The sequence below is a fragment of the Schistocerca cancellata genome, chromosome 5 (assembly GCF_023864275.1).
Source record: "Schistocerca cancellata isolate TAMUIC-IGC-003103 chromosome 5, iqSchCanc2.1, whole genome shotgun sequence".
NCBI lineage: Eukaryota > Metazoa > Arthropoda > Insecta > Orthoptera > Acrididae > Schistocerca > Schistocerca cancellata.
Genome location: NC_064630.1, coordinates 808,970,230 through 808,998,102, shown reverse-complemented (window position 1 = coordinate 808,998,102; position 27,873 = coordinate 808,970,230). Strand labels below are relative to the sequence as shown.

General features: G+C 42.4%; 1 protein-coding gene across 2 annotated transcripts in view; it reads right to left on the bottom strand.

The window, feature by feature from the left end:
• Positions 1–230: 230 nt before the first annotated feature.
• Positions 231–27,873, bottom strand: part of LOC126188042 (FK506-binding protein 2) — a 141,577-nt gene continuing 113,934 nt past the window's right edge. Inside the window, exons 2-5 of one of the 2 annotated variants that reach the window (XM_049929470.1) lie at positions 10,463–10,626; positions 3,375–3,487; positions 3,041–3,130; positions 231–746 (exon numbers count right to left, since the gene is read on the bottom strand). In XM_049929470.1, coding sequence (XP_049785427.1) covers positions 564–746; positions 3,041–3,130; positions 3,375–3,487; positions 10,463–10,626 — 550 coding nt within the window. In that variant the 3' untranslated portion in view covers positions 231–563. The remainder of the gene's footprint in view (positions 747–3,040; positions 3,131–3,374; positions 3,488–10,462; positions 10,627–27,873) is intronic. The other variant, XM_049929471.1, reaches the window with a different exon arrangement.

Below are 27,873 nucleotides of genomic sequence, written 5' to 3'. Positions count from 1 at the left end.
AATTGTGGTGCTTTCAAAGTTCTTACAGTTTAAGTAACGTCCTTAATAGCTCTAAAAACACTTTCATAGTGGACTAAAGAAACCAGTATGGTATTTGCTAACTTAACTAACATAAGAACAAAAATAACAAGCAGAAAATATCTACACGGAAGGATAATCTTAGGCCACACGTCAATAGTATCTAAAAAGTGTGCTGAAACTGAATATAGACTTCATAAGAATAAAAAAAGTTATTTTTCCAGAATTTTTATTAACCATCACATCTTTAACATAGTCTCATATTTATATAAAAAACCCTCTCACAATGCTCAATTTAATTTTTGAAAATTGTCTGTGCTGATAAACCACTGAACAATAATTTAATATCGAAAAATTTCTGTAGTAGTAATGTGGAAAGGACACATACACACAATATCTTCCTTTCTTAAACAGCAATGTACTTTTAAGGTTTGACACACACACACACACACACACACACACACACACACACACACACACACACACACACAATGTAGTCTTTTTCAGTAAATGCATATTTGCCCACAGTTGGTATTCACACAGTGTTACAGTTCATCATGTTTTGGACCAGAGAACTCATCATGAGATATGAGGCCATTCTTGTCCTTGTCTTCGTGTTGGAATATTTCATCAACAAGTTTGTCATGGTCCTCTAGCATACGTTTCACTTCTTCACTGTCTCCTCCTTCTTCAGCTGCTACCATTTGTTTCTTCAGGTATTCACTGACCTACAACAAAGCCACGTATAATATATTAAACGAAGACAAAGTGAAATACTAGTTGCAGAAGAAACACTAATAAAAATTAGTAAACAAGCCAGGCAGTCAAAAGCAAAGAAAAAATAAAAATGTGTAAGTTTACATTATTAAATTTGTCTACGTATCTACTGCAAATGGATATCTAATATTCTGCAATTCTACCTGATATTTGGACTGCGACATAAAAAGTGACTTTTTGCATTTCCCAGTTTCCAATTTCATGATAAGAGTAAACTCATTGATTTGAAATAAGAGAAGTTTATATTCTAATAAAAATTTGGATCTAAATACCTCAAATTTTGCAATGCATCATCATCATCATCATCATCATCATCATCATCATCATCATAAATGTGGCATAAGGTTGAATTTCACAGAGAACTATTTTCCTTTTACATATACTACTATATATATCAGATTGTGAGACATCATCCAGAATTCTCAAAATATCTGCCTTAATGTTGAAAACTACTTCCCTGGTTATTCTTTCCAGCAAGTGCTTATTTGTTGAAAGGTTAAATCTTCCCACTTTTTACTTTTTCAGAGAAATTTGCACTAACTGCATACCTCCAGCCTACCAAACTACATATAGGAGGGCAAGTCAATTTTTATCCACAATTTAGTTATATTTTTGTTTGTTAGTACTGTCGTTTTACGTTGATGACGCATGCTTTGTTTATTTGTTGTTATATATTTGCAATTTTCAAGCTCCTAGGTTAGTTTCGTTATCGCTGCCGTGCTGTTAATCACGGCTGCTCTGCTGTCTAGTTGCACCAAAGAAGAGCAATGTTCAGTGATCCATTTTTTGTGGTCAGAAGGCGTATCAAGGGCCAAAAATCATTGAAGACTTGTGGTACAGTACAGGAACAGTGTTTTGCCACAATGGAGTGTCTACAAATGGATCGAAAAATTCTGAAACGGTCACAAGTGTTACGCACGATGAAGGAGCCGATCGATTGTTTACTGTCACAAATTAAGAAACCATTGAGCATTCACGTGAAAGGATTCTTTTGGATAGACAATTAACTGTTAAAGTAGCACATCGTCTGCAAATTAGTCACAGTTCTGCCTACGAAATCATCCACAACAGACTTGTGTTTCATGAAGTTTGTGCAAGATGGGTCCCAAAACAACTCGCACAGTTGCATAAACAAACATGCTTGGAAATCTGCAAAACACATTTGGATCTCTTTGGTGACGAAGGGGACAACTTCTTAGACAGGATCATTACTGGTGATGAAACATGGATCCATCATTACGAGCTGCAGAGTAAATGGCAGAGTATGGAATGGAAACATCCAAATTCGCCGTACAAGAAAAACTTCAAGACTCAACCATCAGCAGGAAAAATGATGATTGCAGTTTGTTGGGACGCAAAAGGTCCAGTACTGGAACATTATGGGGAAAGGGGTACAACAATAAACAGTGCACATTACAGTGAGATGCTTACTGCCAGGCTAAAGCCTGCAATTTGACACAAATTCCGAGGATTGCTGTCAAAAGGTATTGTGTTGGTGCACGACAATGCCCGACCGCATACTGCTGCCCAAACTGCTGAAACGCTCCAGAAACTCAAATTTGAAATCTTCCATATAGTCCCCAATCTTGCCCCTTCTGACTATCACTTGTTTGGTTCACTCAAACAGGCATTAATGGGCTGTCGATTTGCCTCGGACAAAGCAGTGAAAGAATCGGTGCAATCCTGGCTCACACCTCAACCGAGAACCTTCTTTTAAGAGGGCATCAGGAAGCTTGTACCATGATGGACCAAGAGTACTGAAGCACAAGGAGACTATGTCGAAAAATGATGTTCTTGTAAGTTTCCTATTTGATTACAATAAAATTTTATAACTGCTTTGCGGACAATAATTGACTTACCCTCATACTTTGGGGTCTTTAAACTTTTGAACAAATGAGCCGAAGAACTGCTTTGGTATAAGAATCAGCCATTATGCTTATTTTGAATAAATAGTTTTAAGTTCCTCTGACTAAAACAGAGGTCATTCTTGTGCAGCTATTATTATTATTATTATTATTAAATACTATCTGCACAGGAAGATACGACCACTTATGTTTTGCAGATGTGTAAAAAACTGCTGAACACACATTGTATGCTATCTCTAATTTCATATCTATGTATGTATCTACATCCAAAATTACATAATGCAAACAGAAAAATGAACTGTGGCAAAACTACACTGATTAGCAGTTCATTTTCTCATGTGCCTTAACAAGAAGGGATCATAGCTTGCAGTATCACTTACCTCATCTTTTGAAAGATTGTCGTCTTTATCAGCATCTATTTCCCTGAAGATATTCACAGCATGACCTGCATCAGCATTGTTCTGCTGCCCCTAGGGTTTGATAGAGTTGCTAATTTTGAGGTCCCACTCATGTTATTTGTTTATTACACAAGTTCATCCCTTAAAACAAACTTGTATCAAGCCAGCACTGTTAGTTCCAATGTTAGTAAAGCTTCAAAAAATCTCTTACTGTGTACCTACATGCAGTATCTATTTTCTGAATTCTGTTAATCCCTTGCCCATATAATCACATGCAGTCTTTACAGATTTTCGATTTTGTTGTTTTGTTACTTACTTCATCCCTTGAAAGATTCTGGTCCTTGTCTGCATCAATTTCTTTGAAAACATTCACTGGTGGCGGTGAATCGCCAATGCTCAGAAGCTCCACTTCAAATGTCAGTGTTGCACCTGAAACAAAGAAAATTCACAAAGCCATGAATCAGACACATTAATTTATATGTTTGATGATTAATGTATTAGAAGAAATAGATAGGTGTGTGGCACAGAAGTTTGGGTCAGTTCAGGGAGTGTGTTCGGATAGATCTGACTTCCCTATGTCACTTTAGATAGAATTTATATATTTAATAGAGTGAAGTTGACAGTCAGGAATAATTTTTTTTAACATTACTGTAAGCATTTGAGAGAGAAAGAGAAAGGAGGCAGTAATTTTAACTGAATGAATCAAAGGCAATTTCCCTTCACTTGAACAGAAAAATAATACTAACATTTTTTTTTCTAAACTGTCTATTTCTATAGGAGTGCTTAAAGATGTGACTTGTCTATTTTCTCACTTTTCTCCCTACTTTATTATGCCAAATCTTATTGATAATTCTTTTGCTTTTATGTTCCTTTAAGAACCTTACAGGCAAAGGGATCAAACTGGTGTGGTCCTTGCTTTCTACATCTAAATATATAATCTACAAGCCACCATATGGTGCATGGTGGAAGGTAACGTGTACCACCACCGATCCCCCCCCCCCCCTCCCCCTTCGTCATTCCCTTTCCTGTTCCACTCTCAAATGGAGCAAGGAAAATGTGAATGTTCTTAAAATCTTCTCAATAGTGTTTCATGAAAACATCATCATCTTTCCTTCAGGGATTTCCATTTGAGCTGATGAACCACCTCCGTAATATCTGTGTTTTGGCTTAACAAATATAGAACCAAACTTCTGAATTGCTTCGATGTCCTCTTTTAATCAAAAGAGGTAAGGATAATAAACACTAGCAGCACTCAAGATCAATGGGTCACATTAGTGTTGCCTATTGCTCCATAATTTCATTGCCTAATTTATTTTTTGCTGTCTTTTAAACTGTTGTGGAGTATAACTTCAGATGCTACAAATTAAATAGAAATAAAACAGTAAAGGGTCAAGAACAATAATTTACTGTGGATTGTGACACTGATACCAGAAATGAGGCAGACCTCCACCATATTTTTACAAACTCAAAAATTAAGTTGAAAAGACTTTTGAACATGCTGTTGACAGCACTATTAAGGTGCTAATGTTCTTTCTATGCCAAGAACAAAATCGGTCTCAGAACTTTTTGATGGACAGTGCATATTCCAAACCATCTGAGGAAAAGCCATTACGGTACCCACAAATGCGCTATGTTCGAAACCTTTCCTCTTGTTATACCTATTTTTAACATTTGGAATGTGAGGTACATTGTTATTTATCATTATTAATTTATTTGGTTTCTGGGATTTTGAATCTGAAACGTTTCTCATTATAGTTTCTTCAGATGAAGACTGCACAGTCAAATCTCACTTTACTAAAAAATACAGATACGTTTTCAAGGAACTACAGCCAAATTACTGCAGATAACATTTTTTTGTTGACGGGTTTCTCACTTGTTAAAAAAAAAAAAAAAAAAAAAAAATCACTGAAAATTAAAATGCATATCTTTCAATTTAGTAAAATTACTGCTATTTTAAATTTAAGAGAGATTAAGACTCCAAAATATATACAAAACTGTATCAACAAATTCAATTCATGGCCATCACAGGCAATCTTGTAGAAATCACTAAACTGTTAAGTATTTCTGCTTTGAATTAGGGCAATTGGGGTTCAACATAAGATTAGAGAAGGGGAAAAAGTCACCAAAATACCCACGAAGAACACAAAATATAACCAAGTATTTTGGAATTGTGTTGGCTCGATTCAGCCACATTTGCACATTTTATGTAGCTATTGACCCATGATTCTATGAGACGTAGTCAAAGCTTTAATTATATTCTCAATCAACAAATAAATAAAAATAAAAAGTCAGGCTGTGACCATGAAATTTGCCAACATTAACCCTCCTCTACATATTCAGACTTCACGGAGACATTTGTCGCTGAAACAAATGACTTGGCAGAGAGCTTGTGTAAAAGCCAGCATTTTGTCTGTTGGGGAAACTACCCACCTCTAAAATGTCTTCATCATCATCATCATACTTTAAATGTCTGTGTAATACAATGGTTCTTCACCACAGGAAAGAGGATAGGGCGGTCACCGGCTGCCATGCAAGTAGAATGAGAGGGTGAGACAAAATCTGACAGTCCAGAGGAGCATCATCTGCGACTGAATCCTGAGCAGAATGACCCGGGCTACTGTCGTGAAGCTAAAACACTGCCTTTGACAGCTTCCCTTGACATTCCATCAAGACAACCTCCCACAGCACTGTCAGGGTATTTCAGTAGCATGCTCGTCCTCATGATTTTCTGCTTACAAGGACCATCTGTTAGCATCGTGCCACAGCCTGATGATTTGGTTGTTTTCGGCAGCAGTGTATTCACATTTGCCCACCACTTGCTTTGCTCCTTTGTCTTGGGGTCATAACGAAACACCCAGCAATCTTCCAAGATGATCAGATGGATAAAGAAATCACCTGGAGTGGCACGACACAACTGCAAAGGTTCCACTGCACACTGCTATAGTGGACTTTATAAATAGGTGTGAGCTGTCGTGGAAACCAGCAGGTGGTGAGCTTCATGATATTGTAACATTGTGCAATTCAAGGATGGTTTACAATTTTCCAGTACCACCGTGGCCTCCACTTCTTTTACGATTCCCAGTTCTTCACAGACAGATGGTCTGCTTCTCCATTGTTCATTATTTAGCCATGCCTGACTACACAAGAAGCGTCTACACAAACCAACCACTGTCACACCATAATACATATCCACAGAATTCCATTTGCAGTGCTGATTAGCCTTCAAATGCAGATAAGTAATTATCTTGTCGTGCTCCCACTCTATTCATTGCCCATTTTGCTTTTGCTCATGTAGTGGAGTGTGATGGTACTGTGTCACAGGGATTTCAGTTTGCTCAACACTGACCTGTATACACAAACACAAAATTAATTGTGTTTCTGGAGGTGATAACTGAAACATTATGACTCCCATCAGTACGCAACTCACCTAACTACATGTATCACTCACCTATTTTCATAGGAGTCTTATCTACACTAATCCAATCTCCTCCTCAATCCACTAGTTTTCCCATCTCTGAACTGCTTGCTGAGTGGCCTTTTGTGTAGTTTCCACACTGACAATCTGGGGCACTATCTTAAATCAAAATTGATAATATACACTGAATCTGGACTTTCAGATATGCTGAAAATGTCATTCTGCAAAAGGTTTTGTTTGCAAAAGCATTGCAGCCCATTTTTACTGGTTTCTTTACTTATTTTACTGTCCATCCTGTAGCATTTGTCAGCAGTGATAGCAACTATTTTCGAACTTTCACACAGAAAAAGTGAAGACAAACTACAACTTATTGAACTCCATAACGATACAAAAGATTTTTTACAGAATAGGCGTCCTAACATTACTGATTACATTTAGTCTAACTTGTGTACAATGAAAACAAAATCTAAGAATAGCATGAGCTCTAAGTATAAGAGACTCACTTCATACTATATTGTTAGCAACAAGCAGCCATGACTGTCATTCACTTGATATTTCTTGGTTTGGTAAGAAATGCATGAACCATCTGAGTTTTATTCCTAAATATTAATCCTTCATCATTTTAAAAGTTGGTGTGTTCAGTCGTTTCCTTTTTTTTTTCTTCTGAAATTAGTTCAGGTGTTAAAATGTTCTTGATGGAATTGGCTGATATATCTCGTTCAGAGATTAACCATCTCAGAAAGGTTCAGAATCACTGCATTAAATGCATTGAGTACAAACAGAATGACAAACCCCGTGTTTCTAATTATGCATGTTGCCTGCTAGCTGGTGCTTATTATCCAGACCTCTCACCATCTGGTTCTCAAGAACACACCGCTCCTGCATACAGAAGTTACAATCTGGCTACAGTATGTGAGGTGTTTTCAATATCTCTCCCCACCTTACAGCTGCACCACACCTTGCATGTGTATTCATTTCTGGCATACAAAGTGGAATCCTGGAGACGGAGACAGTCACACGAAGATGGGCTGTATGTGGCTGGTTTGATCTACTTAGGTGCTGCACATAAACCTCCAGCACTATACCCACACCTTGCCGAGGCCACTCAGGGTCTCTGGAACCACAATTCCATGACTTTCCACAAAAGGCCCTCGTTGCAGCAAGTCAGAAGCAACATGTCTCTGAAGTCCTCGCATAGTGTTCTGTTTTGTTGGTGTTACTCATTTATCGTAATAGTGCCACTACTGTATCATTTTCCCACACTTTTGTTGGTTTTGGTTGGCCAGCTCCTATGAGTCTCCTGCATGGATTACTGCTGTGGCTACTCCAACACTGCTTTCCTCCTGGTTGATTTCTAATTCAATAAAAAAACATCCTTTGTTATTTTGTTAAATTTGTTCAACAGCCTTTTCTCGTAATATTAGTGAGACTGTATTATACTGGAAGAAGTTCCTGTCACCCTCTATCCGTAGCTACTGTCTAATGCATTCCCCTTCCACCTGATGTGGTGCATTCCCCTTCCACCTGGTGTGGTGCATTCTTTTACTCCAACTGACTTTTGTTTATTCCAAACAGCTCGAGTAGGAATATCACACCAACCTTGTAACTGGATTGAAGGGTTTCTTTCAAAGAGGACTCAGTATGTCACTCTGAAAATAAAATAAATGTTCAGACTTCAAAGTAACTTTGGGCATGGCACACGGGAGTGTCAGAGGACCATTCCTTTTCACAGCAATGATAAATGACCAAACAAGTAACCTCAGAAGTTCCATAAGGCTTTTTATGGATGATGCTATTGTATACAGAGAAGTTGAAATGCTAAAAAATTGAAGCAAAATTCAGAAAAACCTGCAGAGGATTGCCACTTTTGTAGGGAGTGGAAATTGCTGCTCAACATAAACAAATTTAACATATTGCAAATACATAGACAGAAAGACTCCTTACTTCCAAATGTAGTTGTACAGAGTGATTTGAAGGAGAACAAACACATAAAATTAATAGTGGATGAGGCAGATTGCAGACAGATTCATTGGAAGAATCCTCAGAAATGTAGTCCATCAACAAATGAAGTAGCTTGGAAAACACTTGTTCAACCAATAATTTAATACTGATCACCAGTCTGGGATCCATACTAGTCTGTCTGGGATCCATACTAGACAGGATTCAGAGGAAACAGAAAAAATTCGAAGGAGAGGAGCACATTTCATTACAGCTTCATTTAGTAATCTCGAAAGTGTCACGGAGATGCTTAGCCAATTCCAGTGGTAGATGCTTCAAGAGGCATTCTGCATCATGGTGTTTACTGTTGCTGATCCCACAGAGTAAGTTCCTAGATGAGACAGCCAATATATCGCTTCTTCCTATGTATATCTCGTGGAAAGACCATGAAGATAAAAATAAAGAGACTGGAACTCACACAGTGACTTACACAGTGACTTACCGTCAATCGTTCTTACCGGGAGCTATTTGTGGCTGGAACAGGAAAATGGGAAGGGGAAAATGACATTGGTACTCAAATTAACCTCCACCATACGCCACAGGGATTTCAATTGGAATATAGATGTTAATGCAGATGCAGTTCCATGTTCTGTCAATTAGTATATCATTTCCCTTTAGGGCTCAGACTTCTACCTGTTGTTGATGTGTCCCAAGAATGGTGAAATTCTTGTAAAGGCTGCTCTTTTATTTCTTGTTTAGTTCTCACAGATTTTTCTAGGATTTCCATAATTATTTGGATGTCTCCCTTCTTCATCCAAACTTGCAGTGCTATTGGCTCCGTAACCTGCAATGGCTAAACAATGGTCCTCTAATTTTGTGATACTTTATAATCTTTGTTAAATCTGTTCTGTCATATATTTGCTAATTTGTTAATTATATAAAGCCTCTTTTTTTGCAGACATGCTGAATGGGAAGAGAAATTTTAGTTCTCATGTAACAGCAACCCCATTTATCTGATGGCCTCTTCATTGTGGCTACTCGTCATTTGTTTTTGTTTTAGGATTTTTGCTCTCGACAACTTCCCTCTAGGCACTAGAATAACTATCTTGTGTGGCAATCACAAATTTATTCTCTCCATATCATTCTCAAAGCATTTATAGAATTCGTTCACCATTATTTCTGGCTTGCATCTTCAATGTCTTGCAGCAGCAGCTCGGGGGCAAGATCCCAAGACACAGGGCTGCAAACAAAGCCTTGCAGATATAATTTGATTAGTTCTTTCTTAAACTGCTTTCTGGGAAGTCTATTTGGCTCTCCTGTCACAACAGAAATCTCATAGGCAATTAAAGGGGGCCATTATACAACTTATGTCCCTCACTCTTGATGATACGACAGGCAACTATAAATTATCAAATGCTACTGCAAGTCTACCAAAATTCCAATAATTACTGGTGTCCTCTGTCTATCTTTCCATTTCAAAATCCATACTGCTTGGAGTCTATGCCTGAAAGAGGCCTTAAAATTACCAATTGCCAGTCCAATGAAAAGCAGACAAGATGATGGGACGATTGATTGTTTCCACTTTGTTTTCGACATCGACCGGCCGGTGTGGCCGTGCGGTTCTAGGCGCGTCACTCTGGAACTGCGTGACCGCTACGGTTGCAGGTTCGAATCCTGCCTCGGGCATGGATGTGTGTGATGTCCTTAGGTTAGTTAGGTTTAAGTAGTTCTAAGTTCTTTACATCAGTCTCACATTCAGTTTCTTTTATCCAAATTATAGAGAATGTAATCACATTTTGTTGTGTACTTACTTTGTGAAAGATAAAGGTATAATTTGGTAACATACACAGTCTTCAATTATTGCTCAGTGGAGTATTGGAGATGGCCAAAGTAATGTTCCCTTAATTCTTTTGAACAGAGTATCTTTTCAGGAAAAGGAATTACTGTAGAGGCATTACTGCACGGCATTTTGTCACCACGTCTCGTTCTCGCAGCTGTCTGGAAGCAGCATGCCGTTAAAGGTGGTATGCCAAAAGTGGAAGAGCACTCACCTCCTGGGATGACTGCACCCGCCCCACGGTCGCCGTACGCCAGCTCAGGCGGGATAACGAGGCGGCGGCGCTCGCCGACACACATGTCCACCAGGCCCTGGTCCCAGCCCTTGATCACCTGCCCCACGCCCAGCTGGAACGAGAACGGCTGGTCCCGGTCGTGGCTGCAACACACGGCAAACCCAGGCATTCTCACTCACTGCCATCTTACATAGATCATGCTACAGGAGGCTGAGGGGAAGGGGCAGGGGGAGGGGGAGGGTTAAGATGGCATGGGATCTGCAGCACGGATATACTGTGGAGGCCTATTCAGCAATATTCACTCATTTTACAAAACACCTTATATGATTTGATAACTATACAGACTGTTTCAGGAGGAGTTCCATATAGCATGTGTCCAATTTTTACTGGTACAGAGATACAGCTATTTACATAGGTAAGTGTGTTTCGTGAGGTGGTACTCCAGTTGCTGTGGATTTATTTATTGACTGTCAGATTTATTTTGATAATCAGGTTGTGCTTAATTTTATATTAATGTATTATACAACTTTTATTGTGATTTGTAGGCTAGTTTTATATTTGATTGGTGCGCAAGTTGGTTGCATTTTTGTCTTGCGAGTTAGTACTCTGGTTGCTGCAGGCTTATTTACCAGTTGTTATTTTTTATGTTTTATTTACTATTGTTATTTGATTTTATATACTGTCATTTTCTCACTTGTACATAGTGAGAAGGGCTGTGGACGATAGAAAATGGAGTGCCACGAGGAAGAATCGGGACACGTTCTTCTGTCTGAGTTCAACAGAGGGATGACAGCAACAGAGCCAGCCAGAAACATTCGTGCCATGTATGGGGATAATGCCATTGGACAGAGCACGAAAGAAAGTTGTTTTCTCATTTTAATGAGGATCATTTTGGCAAATTCAGGGAGACCTTCAGAATTTAATCATTAATCCACAATGATCCACAAGGTTGTACTCGAGAACTGGCAAATATGTGGAACTGTGATCATTCCACCATTGTCCGACATTTGCATGCAATGGGTAAGACTCCAAAATCAGGTACACGGGTACCCCATGCTCTAAGTCAAAATCACAAAAATCAGCAGCTTGCCATATGTGCACATCTGCTTGGTCGTTATCAATTGGCTCGTGAACACCACTGACCATTCCTATCTTCTATTGACTCTGGTGAAGAGAAATTGTGTCTTTGAACTAACACAGGGAAAAGAAAAAAATAGTTGAGCCCAAACAAAGCAGCAACACCCCTTACAAAAAACTTGGGCGCATCCACGAAAAAGAATATTACGCATCTGGTGGAACACTGATGGTGTTGTGTACTCTGAACTGTTTCCCCAAGGTGCAACCATCACTGCTGACATTATTTTACTGTCAACAAATGAAACATCTTCCAGACACAAACCAAGAACAATGACCAGGAAGACAGTAATGTTACTCAATGATAATGCCCACTCGCATTCTGCTAGACTGACAAAGAAAACTATGCAGGAGTTGGTTTGGGAAATCATTCTGCACCCACCTCATTCACCTGACTTTCAGCTGATTTCAGCTTTTCCACACTCTAACAGTCTGCAAAGAACTTCCTTTCCGGATGAAAATGCACCTCGAATATGGCTTGACAAGTTCTTCACTTCAAAACCACGTGATTTCTACATTAGCAGAGTCAAAAAGTTACACTAGTGTTGGCAGACTGTTGTAAATAGTGAATGAGAATATATTAATGATGACTGAAGTCTCTGTTGTGTATATCGGTTGTGCTTATTAAACTTACGGAAAAATACTGCAAACTTATTCACCAAGCCAATAGTATAGTGTTTACAATCACAAAAATCAGCAGCTTGCCATATGTGCACATCTGCTTGGTCGTTATCAATTGGCTCGTGAACACCACTGACCATTCCGATCTCGGGGTGGTATGGTGTACAGGTTTTGGAACGGAAACGCTGCTGGTGCTACTTGCAGCGAGTTTGCTAGACAATGCCCTAATTTCTTCACAAAGCTGCTCAATACTGGTGTAGTGCCCAGAAGTCATTTCAACTGAACACGTAAAAGAACAGGGTTTGGAAGTAACACAGTTCCACATACAAGGCAACAGTGGACATTAGGTATGCATGGCCTCTATTCTAATCATTTACACCAGATGCAACACATTTGAGGAGTAGATGAAGGCAAATGATCAGGAATTTTGTTGCTTGCTGTGCATGCATGCCTGAAGGAACAGGCACTGCAGCGGGTGCAGTTGTTATGAAAGACATGTATGTACTGGCAGTTGCAAATAAGGACAACCATCGACTGTATAATGGAATGACGACAATACAAATTTGTGCCGGACAGAGACTCTAACCCGGATTTCCCACTTCTCGCGAGCTAGGATTGCCTAATGGTAAGGCGACAGCTCGCGATAAGCGGCAAATTCGGGTTAGAGTCTCCGTCTGATGCAAATTATTTTCATTCCATCATACACCTAATGGTTGCCCAAATTTGTTAACTGCAAATACATTTCGTGTACCAGTAACAGCCTTAACTTGCATCAATAGTCCAACAGCAGAAGTCCACATGCATTTATGCAGTCATTTCCAGGAACACTTGTCTGTAGAAGTGTGGTATGGTATGATATTACATTTGATGGAACCTGTTGGTGTTACCGGCCCCCTCTTCCAGGGCCTCGTTATGTAGACTTAAAATGTACTGCTGCCATTACTGCAAGCAATTCCCTTGGATACAAGAATGACATGTTCTTCCAGCCCGTTTTACTCATCAGGTGATACATAATCGGAACATAACATTCCCTGGAATATGGATCACAACAAGTTGAAAATTTTTTGGCCACCCAGGTCTGTGGACCTCACCCCATTTAAAATTTTGTCTCTGGGGCTTGTTTAATTGCGAAATCTACAAGGAGGTAAAAGCAAAAGAAAAATTCGTCGTCTGGATTACGAATAGCGCTGCCCTCATTAAAGAGCGCCAAGCCGACCTCAGAAGAGGCTGCATGTGGCGTTGTCAAGTGAATTCAGACGTATCGATGAGTCCCATAGTGTTCAGAGCCATATGAACCGTTTTGCTATTTCTTCACATCGACGTTCTTCAAAAACAGTTTCTGAAAATTATGAACAAAACTCTATGTGACAAGATTGATTTTTGCGGTGAGCGGAGACGTGTAAGGGGAAATGCTGACGTAATCGGCGCTACCGACACAAACAGCAAACGTTTAGTTCACTATGCAATTTTCACAAGTCACTGTCCTTGGCAGAAATGAAAACATTGGAAGGCGACATTGAGTGTTCCGGACAAATGAGATGCGTGACGAAACCGAACGGCCGACTTACTGGACACCTGTTAGCGAAGTGATTATCGCCAAGCGTCATCGTGCATAGTTTTCCTTTTAATTCTTGCTCGAAGGGGGACAACAGGCCGCTAGCCTGTTCTAATTATAAATCAATACTTAAATATACAGCTCTAAAACTGGCAGCATATTTACAATGTGTAGCCGATATTTTTACCGGCATGTGCGTCGATATTTTTTTGATCGATATATCGATACCTTCTTCGATGGTTAGGACCGATGATAATACTTTTTAAATGTAGATATTGCGGATTTCCGATTTTTTAAAAATATCAACAGTCCTGATAGGTACAGGACGGCTGCGTTCTCCGATTGGCAGCTGTTCATCGAAGTGCAGGTAGCCCAGCACGGAACGGCTGAAGAGAGGTCACAGAGAATCTACCTATATAGTAGACTTCTATTTTAATGGAGGTTATCAAATTTTTTTAATTCTCATTTACGAATCACTTCAAAATATTTGTTGGTTTTTCTGTTTGCACGCTTGACGCGGAAGCGATGGTCGTTAACTTAGCTCACAGTTAATTTTTTAATGTCAAAATGGTAATTAAGCCAAGAGTGACTCAACTGACACTTACCCAGAAGAATTCTAACACAGAATATATAAATATACGACAAAGAATTCAGCAGAAAAGATAGGTCGCAGGAAATCGGATGCACGGCCGGGAACTTGTGGAGGAGCCACCTGGACCTGAGGGGTGGTTGGTATCTCTACGAGGCTGCTTTACGATTCTCTTTATAGCGACCATCAACCATTCTCTTTCCATATCGTGCGTGCAGCGTTAATTTTGAAGGCGCCAAGTATTGGGTAAATGTAGTGTTGTACCAGATAACCTCCCATTAACCTGCTCGTTCTGCGTCGTCTCTCTTTTCCTTTATTACTTAGTTTGTATACAAATAAAAGGGAGAAGAAACTAGGGGAAAAACATTGGAAATTAATGCGTGACAAATTACTCGTGGAAATACCTACAATATACAGTGAAGTTTAATGGTTTTATGTACAACTTTATTCATTTGCTGTACACTTTTTTTCGAAATGTTTGTGTGTTCAGAAAGTCACTTCTGCACGCATATCGTCGGAGTCAGTGTGCGATTTGTGCTTTTACCAGTGGGGGGGAATGTCTTAGGGGGTTAGTATAATTATGTTACTAGCTTGGACCGTGGCGTTACCCATGGTTAAACCGTTATTTATAAATAGATGTTAATGCCGAAACTCACTATTCACGCGTATGCACTATCAGAAAAGCCACTCTGTGAGATGTTTTAGTAAACGTTCAAATTTAGATCTCTCCTCAGTTGATCAGGAACCATCATGTCTCAGTTTTTCAAAAAGATGGACAAGAGAACTGTGACGTTCAAGAAAAGCTCGAAAAGCACTAAATGAGGAAGCAACCCAACGTACGCGAAAAATACGGCCTAGTTTTAATAGCTGCGAGGACAATTCTTGTGAAACACTTCGTAGTCTCTGATTTTTGGGGCTTCGAGAAAACACGGAATATAAGGAATCTAAAAAACAACCTGTATATGGTATACATCTGCTACATCATTCACAACATCGTGGACAGCTAATTTCATTTTGTAGTTCATACAATGAACTACAGTTAAATCCTTATGTATTGACTAAGCAGTAGAGCGGCTACGCCTTTGTAAGGTGCAAGCATTGTTGAGCCACCATCTGTTGCGATACCTACAAGGTAGTTTTTTAGTTCATCATTTGTAATGCCATAGCCGGCCTAATTGGCCGTGCGGTTCTAGGCGCTACAGTCTGGAACCGAGCGACCGCTACGGTCGCGGGTTCGAATCCTGCCTCGGGCATGGATGTTCGTGATGTCCTTAGGTTAGTTAGGTTTAATCAGTTCTAAGTTCTAGGCGACTGATGACCTCAGAAGTTAAGTCGCATAGTGCTCCTGTCGCACTTTCTAATTCAACAATGTCAAAAAAAGAATCGCAAGCAACTCCCTCAAAGGACAAATAAATATATGTATATATTATTAAACAAGTTTTATTGGAAACCGTTGTACTTTCGTCCATCTTGATACAAGCCCGCAAGTAAACGGATGACGCACCTTAGACGAAAGCAACAATCACAACATGATAATGATGATTTAGTTCTAAACGTTTTGAAATGCTTAACTACTACATGCATGGAGAGCTGCATCAAATCAGTCTCTGGACTGAACACAACAACAATAACTACTAGATAACACTTTTTCAAAATTAATAAGCAAACATATTAATAGTAAGTCTGTATAAAAAACTTTCAGTGTTCGGCTCCACAAATTTAAATTATATGTAAAGTTTTACTCCAGTGCGTGGGAAATAAATATCCCAGGTTGGGATGCATAAACTAAAACCAGAGGGGATGGTCTGATGCAGAGAGGGGAAAATCCCCCCCCCCCATCCCCCCCTGCAAATCGCACACTGGTCGGAGTAAGACTTAAGATATTAAATTAACTCCGAACAGGCATCGGAAGGCGCTACGGTTCCGACTGACCGCCGTGTCAACCTCATCGAGAAGCGGATATGTAGCGGTATGTGGTCAGTACACAGCTCTGCCGACCGTTGTCAGTTTTCGTGAACGGAGCCGCTGTTCTCAGTCACGTAGTTCCTCAGTTGGCCTCACAACGGCAGAGTCCACCCCACTTGCCAATAGCGCTTGGCAGGCCCGGACGGTCATCCATTCAAGTAATACACTCCTGGAAATGGAAAAAAGAACACATTGACACCGGTGTGTCAGACCCACCATACTTGTTCCGGACACTGCGAGAGGGCTGTACAAGCAATGATCACACGCACGGCACAACGGACACACCAGGAACCGCGGTGTTGGCCGTCGAATGGCGCTAGCTGCGCAGCATTTGTGCACCGCCGCCGTCAGTGTCAGCCAGTTTGCCGTGGCATACGGAGCTCCATCGCAGTCTGTAACACTCGCAGTCTGTAACACTGGTAGCATGCCGCGACAGCGTGGACGTGAACAGTATGTGCAGTTGACGGACTTTGAGCGAGGGCGTATAGTGGGCATGCGGGAGGCCGGGTGGACGTACCGCCGAATTGCTCAACACGTGGGGCGTCAGGTCTCCACAGTACATCAATGTTGTCGCCAGTGGTCGGCGGAAGGCGCACGTGCCCGTCGACCTGGGACCGGACCGCAGCGACGCACGGATGCACGCCAAGACCGTAGGATCCTACGCAGTGCCGTAGGGGACCGCACCGCCACTTCCCAGCAAATTAGGGACACTGTTGCTCCTGGGGTATCGGTGAGGACCATTCGCAACCGTCTCCATGAAGCTGGGCTACGGTCCCGCACACCGTTAGGCCGTCTTCCGATCACGCCCCAACATCGTGCAACCCGCCTCCAGTGGTGTCGCGACAGGCGTGAATGGAGGGACGAATGGAGACGTGTCGTCTTCAGCGATGAGAGTCGCTTCTGCCTTGGTGCCAATGATGGTCGTATGCGTGTTTGGCGCCGTGCAGGTGATCGCCACAATCAGGACTGCATACGACCGAGGCACACAGGGCCAACACCCGGCATCATGGTGTGGGGAGCTATCTCCTACACTGGCCGTACACCACTGGTGATCGTCGAGGGGACACTGAATAGTGCACGGTACATCCAAACCGTCATCGAACCCATCGTTCTACCATTCCTAGACCGGCAAGGGAACTTGCTGTTCCAACAGGACAATGCACGTCCGCATGTATCCCGTGCCACCCAACGTGCTCTAGAAGGTGTAAGTCAACTACCCTGGCCAGCAAGATCTCCGGATCTGTCCCCCATTGAGCATGTTTGGGACTGGATGAAGCGTCGTCTCACGCGGTCTGCACGTCCAGCACGAACGCTGGTCCAACTGAGGCGCCAGGTGGAAATGGCATGGCAAGCCGTTCCACAGGACTACATCCAGCATCTCTACGATCGTCTCCATGGGAGAATAGCAGCCTGCATTGCTGCGAAAGGTGGATATACACTGTACTAGTGCCGACATTGTGCATGCTCTGTTGCCTGTGTCTATGTGCCTGTGGTTCTGTCAGTGTGATCATGTGATGTATCTGACCCCAGGAATGTGTCAATAAGTTTCCCCTTCCTGGGACAATGAATTCACGGTGTTCTTATTTCAATTTCCAGGAGTGTAGTTAAGCCCGACAGCACTTGGGTGAGCGAAGTGAACTGGTGTTACAATTGTGGCAAGGCCGTTGGCAACATTATTACATACTTATTTTAATATTCACTGTTCTGTACTGTAATGATATTACAACAGCTACCTAATTGTTTTACATTGAAGGGTTGGGTTGGGTTGTTTTGGGGAAGGAGACCAGACAGCGAGGTCATCGGTCTAATCGGATTAGGGAACGACGAAGAACGAAGTCGGCCGTACCCTTTGAAAGGAACCATCCCGGCATTTGCCTGGAGTGATTTAGGGAAATCACGGAAAACCTAAATCAGGATCGCCGGACGCGGGATTGAACCGTCGTCCTCCCGAATGCGAGTCCAGTGTCTAACCACTGCGCAACCTCGCTCAGTTTACACTGAAGAGCCAAAGAAACTGGTACACTTGTCTAACATCGTGTAGGGCCCCCGCGAGCACGCAGAAGTGCCGCACCACGACGTGGCATGGACTCTACTAATAAAAGTAGTGCTGGAGGGAATTGACACCATGAATCCTACCAGCTGTCCATAAATTCATAAGAGTACGGGGGGAGGAGATCTCTTCTGAACAGCACGTTACAAGGCATCCCAGGTATTCTCAATAAAGTTCATGTCTGGGAGTCCGGTGGCAAGCGGAAGTGTTTAAACTCAGAAGTGTGTTCCTGGAGCCACTCTATAGCAATTCTGGACGTGTGGGGTGTCGCATTGTTCTGCTGGAATTGCCCAAATCCGCTGGAACGCACAATGGTCAAGAATGGATGCAGGTGATCAGACAGGATGCTTATGTAAGTGTCACCTGTCAAGAGTCGTATCTAGACGTATCAGGGGTCCCATATGATCCCAACTGCACACGCCCCACACCATTACAGAGCCTCCACCACCTTGAACAGTCCCCTGCTGACATGCCGGCTCCATGGATTCAACAGCCCAATGTCGTTGTTGACGGGCCCTGGCGAGGCGTGTTGTGCAGTCATCAAGGGTACACGAGAGGGCCTTTGGCTCCCAAATCCCATATCGATGATGTTTCGTTGAATGGTTCACACGCTGACATTTGCTTAGATTAGATTAGATTAGATTAGATTAGATTTACTTTCATTCCAATTGATCCGTAGTGAGGAGGTCCTCCAGGATGTGGAACATGTCAGAAAAACAACAGTACACGACAAATATTTACAACTAAAACAAGTAAGCTAATGTACCATTCCACAGGTCCCAAGTGGAATGATCGTCATTTTTTAATGAATGCTAAGAGTCGTTTTACAAATACTAATGCACTGAATTTAAAATAAAAAAGTTTTTTATTTATTTATAAGGTAATAAGCATGTAATACAACTACTGTAATACTTATTTACAATGAACACATTACTCCAGTGAAATGGTGCAGAAGTTAGATTGTACTTACACACACACACACACACACACACAAATTTTCAATGAACACATTACTGCACTGAAATTGTGCAGAAGTTATGTTGCAGTTATATACAAATAAGTTGGTTTTACTAAGAAATTCATCAATGGAGTAGAAGGAGTTGGCCACCAATAAATCCTTTAGGCTTCTCTTAAACTGAATTTCATTGGTTGTTAAGCTTTTTATGGCTGCTGGCAAGTTATTGAAAATGTGTGTTCCTGAATAATGCACACCTTTTTGTACAAGACTAAGTGACTAAATCCTTGTGAAGATTATTCTTATTTCTAGTATTGATTCCATTAACTGAGCTGTTGGTTTGAAAAAGTGATATATTTTTAATGACAAATTTCATTAAGGAATAAATATATTGGGAAGCAGTAGTTAGTATCCCTAGTTCCCTAAACAGGAACTGAAATCTGCAGAAATTTGCGGAAGCGTTGATTGCACTTCTGTCACGTTCAACACTTCTCTTCTCTTGGTCACATTCTTGTAGAATCTTTTCGGCCGCAGCGATGTTTGAGATTCGATGTTTTATCGGATTCCTGGTGTTCACGGTACACTCGTCAAACGGTCGTACGTGAAAATCCCCACTTCATCGACACGTCGGAGATAATGTGTCCCATAGCTCGTGCTCGTGCGGTAGCGTTCTCGCTTCCCGCGCCCGGGTTCGATTCCCGGCGGGGTCAGGGATTTTCTCTGCCTCGTGATGACTGGGTGTTGTGTGATGTCCTTAGGTTAGTTAGGTTCAAGTAGTTTTAAGTTCTAGGGGACTGATGACCATAGATGTTAAGTCCCATAGTGCTCAGAGCCATTTGAACCATTTTTTGAACCACAGCTCGTGCGCCGACTGTAAGACCACGTTCAAAACTCAGTTAAATCTCGATAATCTGCCATTGTAGCAGCAGTAACCGATCTCACAAATGCGCCAGACACTTTCTGTCTTACATAGGCGTTGCCGACCGTGGCGCCGTATTCTGCCTGTTTACGTTATCTCCGTATTTGAATACGCATACCAATACCAATTTGACGCTTCAGTGTAATTATATGCCCCACCAACCGCACCTCGGAGTGGCAGCCACATTCCATTAAACTATGGGTCTTCTATCTCAGACAGCACTTCTGCATGGTTTGTACATCTAGCTGGATGCAAATTATTCGAAGAAGCACTCGTAAAGTTGGTATATAGTAATCTACATATCCAGTTGTTTCTTAATGTTATCTAGTTTTTTCTAATGTTTTATTGTATTTTTTAACAGAATCATGACAGCAATGGCCGAACCTATTTATTAATGAAGTTAAAATTACTACTTTTTGTGGAAGATTTAAGAGTTGTGTAAGCGGATGATTTTTTTTGAAGCCCCGTGTACTTACGAGGTGAGCAAACACTCCTGCACACTGTTCCACTGAATGCCACCTATTAAGTTTACACCGTTCACTTATCTCCTTAACCAATAAAATATTTTAATGTTGCGTAGTTGGTGCAGTGGCAACAGTTCGGCAACTTCTGTCTCATGCCCACAAGCAATGATTATGATGCCCTCGCACCTGCCTACAAAATTCCCAATTGTGATGTTTAGATACCTTTATCGGCGCATAACGACCAGCAATCTGGCGCGTTCCGCCGACGTTCTTTGACAGTGCGATAAACAGGGTTGCCGTTTCTAATAATGGAAGAAACAGCCCTTCCGTCTGTATCTGAGATACATTTAACCGTAAATTACGCAGTGACTTGTCTGAAACGGATAGCAGAGGACTCCATCACCCTTCAACAACAACAACAACAACAACAACGTAAACTGAGGAATTATTCTGCGAAAGCAACTGACATTTCATTCTGGAACCAGTCATTTAGTTATAGCAAGAAAAAAGTTACTTCCTTTATCAGTCCCCGATCGTTGTGGATATTTTGTGAATAAATCCGTCTAGATCGCTTAATATATTTCTTTATGACGTCTCTTCATCTTTTGTCGCTTGATAATGTACGCTGAAGTGCCACAGAAACTGGTATAGGCATGCGTATTCAAATACAGAGATATATAAACAGGCAGAATACGGCGCTGCGGTCGGCAACGCCTACGTAAGACGACAAGTGTCTGTCGCCATTGTTAGATCTGTCACTGCTGCTACAATAGCAGGTTATCGAGATTTAAGTGAGTTTGAACGTGGTGTTGGCAGTCGGCGCACGAGCGATGGGACACTGCATCTCCGAGGCAGCGATGAAGTGGGGATTTTCCCGTACGACCATTTCACGAGCGTGGCGTGAATATCAGGAATCCGGTAAAACATCAAATCTCCGACATCGCTGCGGCCAGAAAAAGATGCAAGAACGGGACCAACGACGACTTAAGAGAATCGTTCAACGTGACAGAATTGTGGTTCTTCCGTAAATTGCTGCAGATTTCAATGCTGAGCAATCAGCAAGTGTCTGCGTGCGAACCATTCAACAAAACATCATCGATATGGGCTTTCGGAGCCGAAGGCCCACTCGTGTACCCCTGATGAGTGCGCGACACAAAGGTTTACGCCTCGCCTGGGCCCAACACCGACATTGGACTGTTTATGACTGGAAATATGTTTCGGGGTCGGACGAGTCTCGTTTCAAATTATATCGAGCGGATGAACGTTTGCGGGTATGGAGAAAATCTCATGAATCCATGGACCCTGCATGTAAGCAGTGGACTGTTGAAGCTGGTGGAGGCTCTATAATGCTGTCGGGCGTGTGCAGTTGGAGTAATATGCAACCCCTGATACGTCTAGATACGACTCTGACAGCATTGCGTAGCAAGCAATATCACAATGTCAGGTCTTTTCTTTGGAATTCCAGATATCTCTCTCTCTCTCATTGCTCGGTTTACTTTGGTGATCACCATGAGCGACTAGCAGGCACTGTTTATTGCACTCTGGTCTTCCAAACACTCACAAGAGAAGACACTCTGGGCATACCGAAAGACGATCAACATGACTTTTCCCGTTGATGATTGCGGTCTGAATTTCTTTCGGACAGATTAAATGGTTTGCTTCCATTCCATGTTTTGTCGTTTGGACTCTGGTTCAAAATAGTAAACTCAAGTTCCATCACAAGTTAAAATTTGGTTTAGCAAAGGGCCACCTTTCCTTTCATAGCATTCTGTCAAGTCTGTATACGCTGTGGATTTTGTTTCCAGACGACGTTACGTTAACTCTTGCGGGTCACACCCTGCACTTTTTCTGCTGTGCTTCAGCTTTTTTACTGTGCCGATACTTAGTACAGCTGTTTTCCCAGTATGTTCAACTATAACACGTCGGTCTTCACGTTAATGTCGTCAATGCGGGTTTCAAGCGAAGGGGTTGCTATTTTGACAGGCCGGCCAGGACGCCGCCCGTAAGTCACTGTCGTTCGACTGTTTTTGAACTGTTCTACCGACTTTTAAATATTTTTCAATCAACTAGCAGTAGCATACAAAAATTTGGGGTTTGAAGATTAATTACCAAAAAACAGAATACTTGACTAATGATTCAGATGAGCTATACATTGAAGGAAAGAAAATCAAAAAGATAAACACTTTCTGTTATTTGGGAGCCGGCCGGAGTGGCCGAGCGGTTAAAGGCGCTACAGTCTGGAACCGCACGACCGCTACGGTCGCAGGTTCGAATCCTGCCTCGGGCATGGATGTGTGTGATGTCCTTAGGTTAGTTAGGTTTAAGTAGTTCTGAGTTCTAGGGGACTTATGACCAAAGCAGTTGAGTCCCATAGTGCTCAGAGCCATTTGAACCATTTGTTATTTGGTATCCATTCTAGAAATCGAGGGAAAATCAGAGTCAGAAATCAATAAAAGAATTAGTAGCGGACGGAGGGTCATTGGGATGCTTAACTCAGTCTTATGGAGCAGGAATGTAATGAGCAGAACTAAAAAATTAATATACAAATCCATATTAGAGGGTGTGGTTCTGTATGGAACGGAGACCTGGACAATTAACATGAAGCACATTAAAAAATTACAAGCTCTAGAGATGGACTTTTGGAGAAGATCAGCAAGAATCTCCAGGAAAGAAAAGATAAGGAACACCGAAATAATAAGGAGAATGGAAATAAAAGAAAGAATATATGACGTAATGGATAGGAAGAAATTACAGTGGTACGGGCATGTACGACGAATGGAGAAAACCAGAATACCAAAACTGATACTGGAGTGGGAACCGGAGGGGAGAAGAAGAGGAGGACGACCTATGACTACCTGGCTCCAAAATGTACAGCAGACAATGAGGAGAATGGGCGCAGTGGAAGAAGACACACAAGATCGAAACACCTGGAGGAATATTTTGAGAATATAGTTTAAGAACGTTTACTGTTTGTATTGTAATTTCCAAGTAAACTATTATGTAGGAGATAAGCCTCTGTAATGAGGAAAAGCTCAAAACAATAAAATCAAATATTTTTCCCGGTTGATACAATTTTTCGCCAAACTATAAAATCATTCGGGAAAAGACTTTAGCCAGTTTTTCGCCTACCGAAAGTACAAAACGGGTCATTGAACGTTGTTCAACTAACGTGGAAACTTCAAGCAGACACGTCATCGTTAAATGCAATGCTCGGGTTATAAACAAAACAATTTATAGCCCGTCAGCTGTTCCCAGTTCATCCAAGTGATCCCAACCTGAAGCCATTAAAGTACGAAACTTTCATATTTCAACATCAATTTGTCTCTAATTGTGGCATGTCCCTCGTAACGTTACATTGCCGACATTCCTCCTTCCCGTCTATCGCCAGTGAATGGGACAGAAAGCGGAGAACTGGGAGGTGCTGTGTTTGGGGGGACGAATAATATTTCTTGACTGGGTTAACGGAGTACAGACAGAGGAGACTGTAGCTGCCACCGGCAGGGCAAGCAGCTGCCGCAATGAGCTGCTCGCTACATAGCCCGCTATCCCGGTGTCTGTCGCGGGTTGCAACGACGTCGCTTCCAGCGGAATGAAAGCCACTTTTTATTCGGAGCGTCGGCAAGCGCCGTGGCGCAGCGCTCCAGCCCGTGAATAATACACACGCCGGGGACGTAATCACGGCGTCGCAGCTCAGTCTGGAGTGTGTGGACCGAGTCAAGCGGATTCCAGTCTCCCTTCCCATACGATAGGTAACCCCTTCAGTCCTACAACATTTCTGTCCACCTCCTCAGGAGGACCTGGATAAATGATCCCATCTCTAATTGGATGATGATTATTGGTTTGTGGTGCGTTCAAAAGCGCGGTTATCAGCGCCCGTACAAATTCCCAACCTTTGCTCACTCCAATCTTGCCACTTTCAAGAATGACGATGAAATAATGAGGACAAGACAAACACGCAGTCGTCTCGAGGCAGGTGAAAATCCCTGATCCCGCCGGTAATCGAACCCGGGAAGCGAGAACGCGACCGCGAGACCACGAGCTGCGGACACTAATTGGAGGATCTATAGCCTGCAGTGATATAAAATCATATGTGCTGCAACGTTATGTGGAAGGGGTGTATCCAGGGTTCTGTTCTGAGCAGATATTTCTGACTCCATACACAGTGCAGTGAGAAGTGTTACGTTATTGTCGCTGCTAACTTGCATTGCTTGTCTTGTATTTGTTGTGGCGTTGATTTTGAGCGTTTTCTCAGAACTAGTTTGGTGTGGCTGCTGGGAGAGGGCAGAATGTATGACAGAGAGAGAGAGAGAGAGAGAGAGAGAGAGAGAGAGAGAGAGAGAGAGAGCTGGAAAGAAGGTTGTTTGAATGTTATGTTTTATGTGGGGAAGTGCGTTTGTATAATTCATTGTTTGGTTGCACAGTGTTGTAGTTTCTTTCAGGACTATTTTTCCTTGTGTTATTGCTTTTTTATGTGGTAGTTCTGGGCGTCTAAACAAAACAAAATGCACATATTTGAATTCTTAGGCCTACAATAGATAAATAAATTTGATACTATATTTTACAGAAATAAAAAAAAAAGACCCACAGAAGATGACATTTGTCGAAACATGTCTGGGTAAATATGAAAATTAAAAAAAAAGAAAATTGTGTTTGCTTATGGCTGATTTTCAAAACACGATTATTAAATCGCTAACACGGAAAAACATCAAGGGGAGCTTCAAACCTTAGTAAAGTAAGTCTTTGTTAGAGCTCCAAAGATATAGGAATCGCTTGGGGAGAAATTAGGCCCGCTTACATGTTGCCAAGGTTGTTTGGACTGCGGCGCAGAAGTTCACTGAACGTCCATACACATCCTCAGTCCAGATCATTTTTTCCGTAAAGGAACTGACCGTCTTGTCTCAAAGTGGGATAAAGGTACGAATAGTTACAGCGATTACTTTTGAAACAATAAACAAGTTTACTTACTTTTTCTTCATCTACCTGTCTTGACTGTTCCTTATAGGCAGGAAGATAAACTTCGCAATGACACTGCGGGGAGCGATTACAAGGATCATCCGGAAGATCACGAGATCTACACAAGTCTGCAAGTCAACAATCGTTCTGAGTGTGGACCGCTCCCGTCATACACACACCGGTGAGACAGAACATGACGTATGATCATAACGATACTGAAGGCCGTCTCTGGTAGCACGTGACGCGTTAAGGAAAGTACAGAAGCGGATCAGAGGCAAATGGCCAATCACTCCAGCGACGATAAAGGCAGCTAATGAGAAAACCCACTGACGTAAGTAATTTTGACATAGGTCAAATTTTTATGGCCTGGTGCTTAGGAAGGGGAACGTCGATCTTACACTATGTGATAAAAAGTATACGGACATCTGGCTGAAAACGACTTACAAGCTCGTGGCGCCCTCCATCGGTAATGCTGGAATTCAATATGGTGTTGGTCCACCCTTAGCCTTGATGACAGCTTCCACTCTCGCAGGCATACGTTCGATCAGGTGCTGGAAGGTTTCTTGGGGAATGGCAGCCCATTGTTCACCGAGTGCTGCACTGAGGAGAAGTATCGATGTCAGTCGGTGAGGCCTGGCACGAAGTCGGCGTTCCAAAACATCCCAAAGGTGTGCTATAGGATTCAGTTCATTACTCCGTGCAGGCCAGTCCATTACAGGGAGCCCGCATCTCGTGGTCGTGCGGAAGCGTTCTCGCTTCCCACGCCCGGGTTCGATTCCCGGCGGGGTCAGGGATTTTCTCTGCCTCGTGATGGCTGGGTGTTGTGTGGTGTCCTTAGGTTACTTAGGTTTCAGTAGTTCTAAGTTCTAGGGGACTGATGACCATAGATGTTAAGTCCCATAGTGCTCAGAGCCATTTGAGCCATTACAGGGATGTTACTGTCGTGTAATCGCTTCGCTACAGGCCGTGGATTATGAACAGATGCCCGATCGTGTTGAAAGATGCAATCGCCACCCCCGAATAGCTCTTCAACAGTGGGAAGCGAGAAGGGGCTTAAAACAGCAATGTACGCCTGTGCTCTGATAGTGACACGCAGAACAACAAGGGGTGCAAGCCCTCTCCATGAAAAACACGACCAAACCGTAACACTACCGCCTCCGAATTTGAATGTTGTCTCTACACACGCTTGCAGATGATGTTAACCGGGCATTTGCCATCGGATGGTCACATTGGGTACCGTTATTCGTCACTCCACACAACGTTTTTCCAGTGTTCAATCGTGCTATGTTTACGCTCCTTACACCAAGCGAGGTGTCGCTTGGCATTTACCGGCTTGATGTGTGGCTTATGAGCAGCCGCTCGATCATGTAATTCGAGTTTTCTCACCTCCCGCCTAACTGTCCTAGTACATGCAGTGGATCAAGAAGCAGTTTCGAATTCCTGTGTGATGGTCTGGATAGATGTCTGCTGTGGTGTCACCGCCAGACACCACACTTGCTAGGTGGTAGCTTTAAATCGGCCGCGGTCCATTAGTACATGTCGGACCCGCGTGTCGCCACTGTCAGTAATTGCAGACCTAGCGCCACCACATGGCAGGTCTAGAAAGACGGACTAGCACTCGCCCCAGTTGTACGACGACTTTGCTAGCGACTACACTGACGAAGCCTTTCTCTCATTTGCCGAGAGACTGTTAGAATAGCCTTCAGCTAAGTCCATGGCTACGACCTAGCGAGGCGCCATTAACCATATTTAAAGTGTCATTTGTATAACCAAGAGCGATGTACCACAAGGATGAAGTAAAGTTAAGTATTATAGAAGCTACGTACTTTTCTTATTAGCATTCATTACGTATCCTGTTCCAGACTTCACGCCAGTCGGCGTGTGTGTACGCGTGCCTTTCGGTTACCCGTCACTGTGGACTGGCTGTCTTGTCAGTCCACTACATCTGCATATTACACATTACGACCCTCTTCAACTGTCGATCTCTGCCAGTCAACAGACGACGTCGGCCGGTACGCTTTTGTGTTGTGGGTGTCCGTTCTTGTATCTACTTCACTATCACATCGGAAGCAGTGGACCTAGGGATGTTTAGGAGCGCGGAAATCTAGCGTACAGACGTATGACACAAGTGACACAATCACCTGACTACGTTCGAAGTCCGTGAGCTCCGCGGAGCACTCCATTT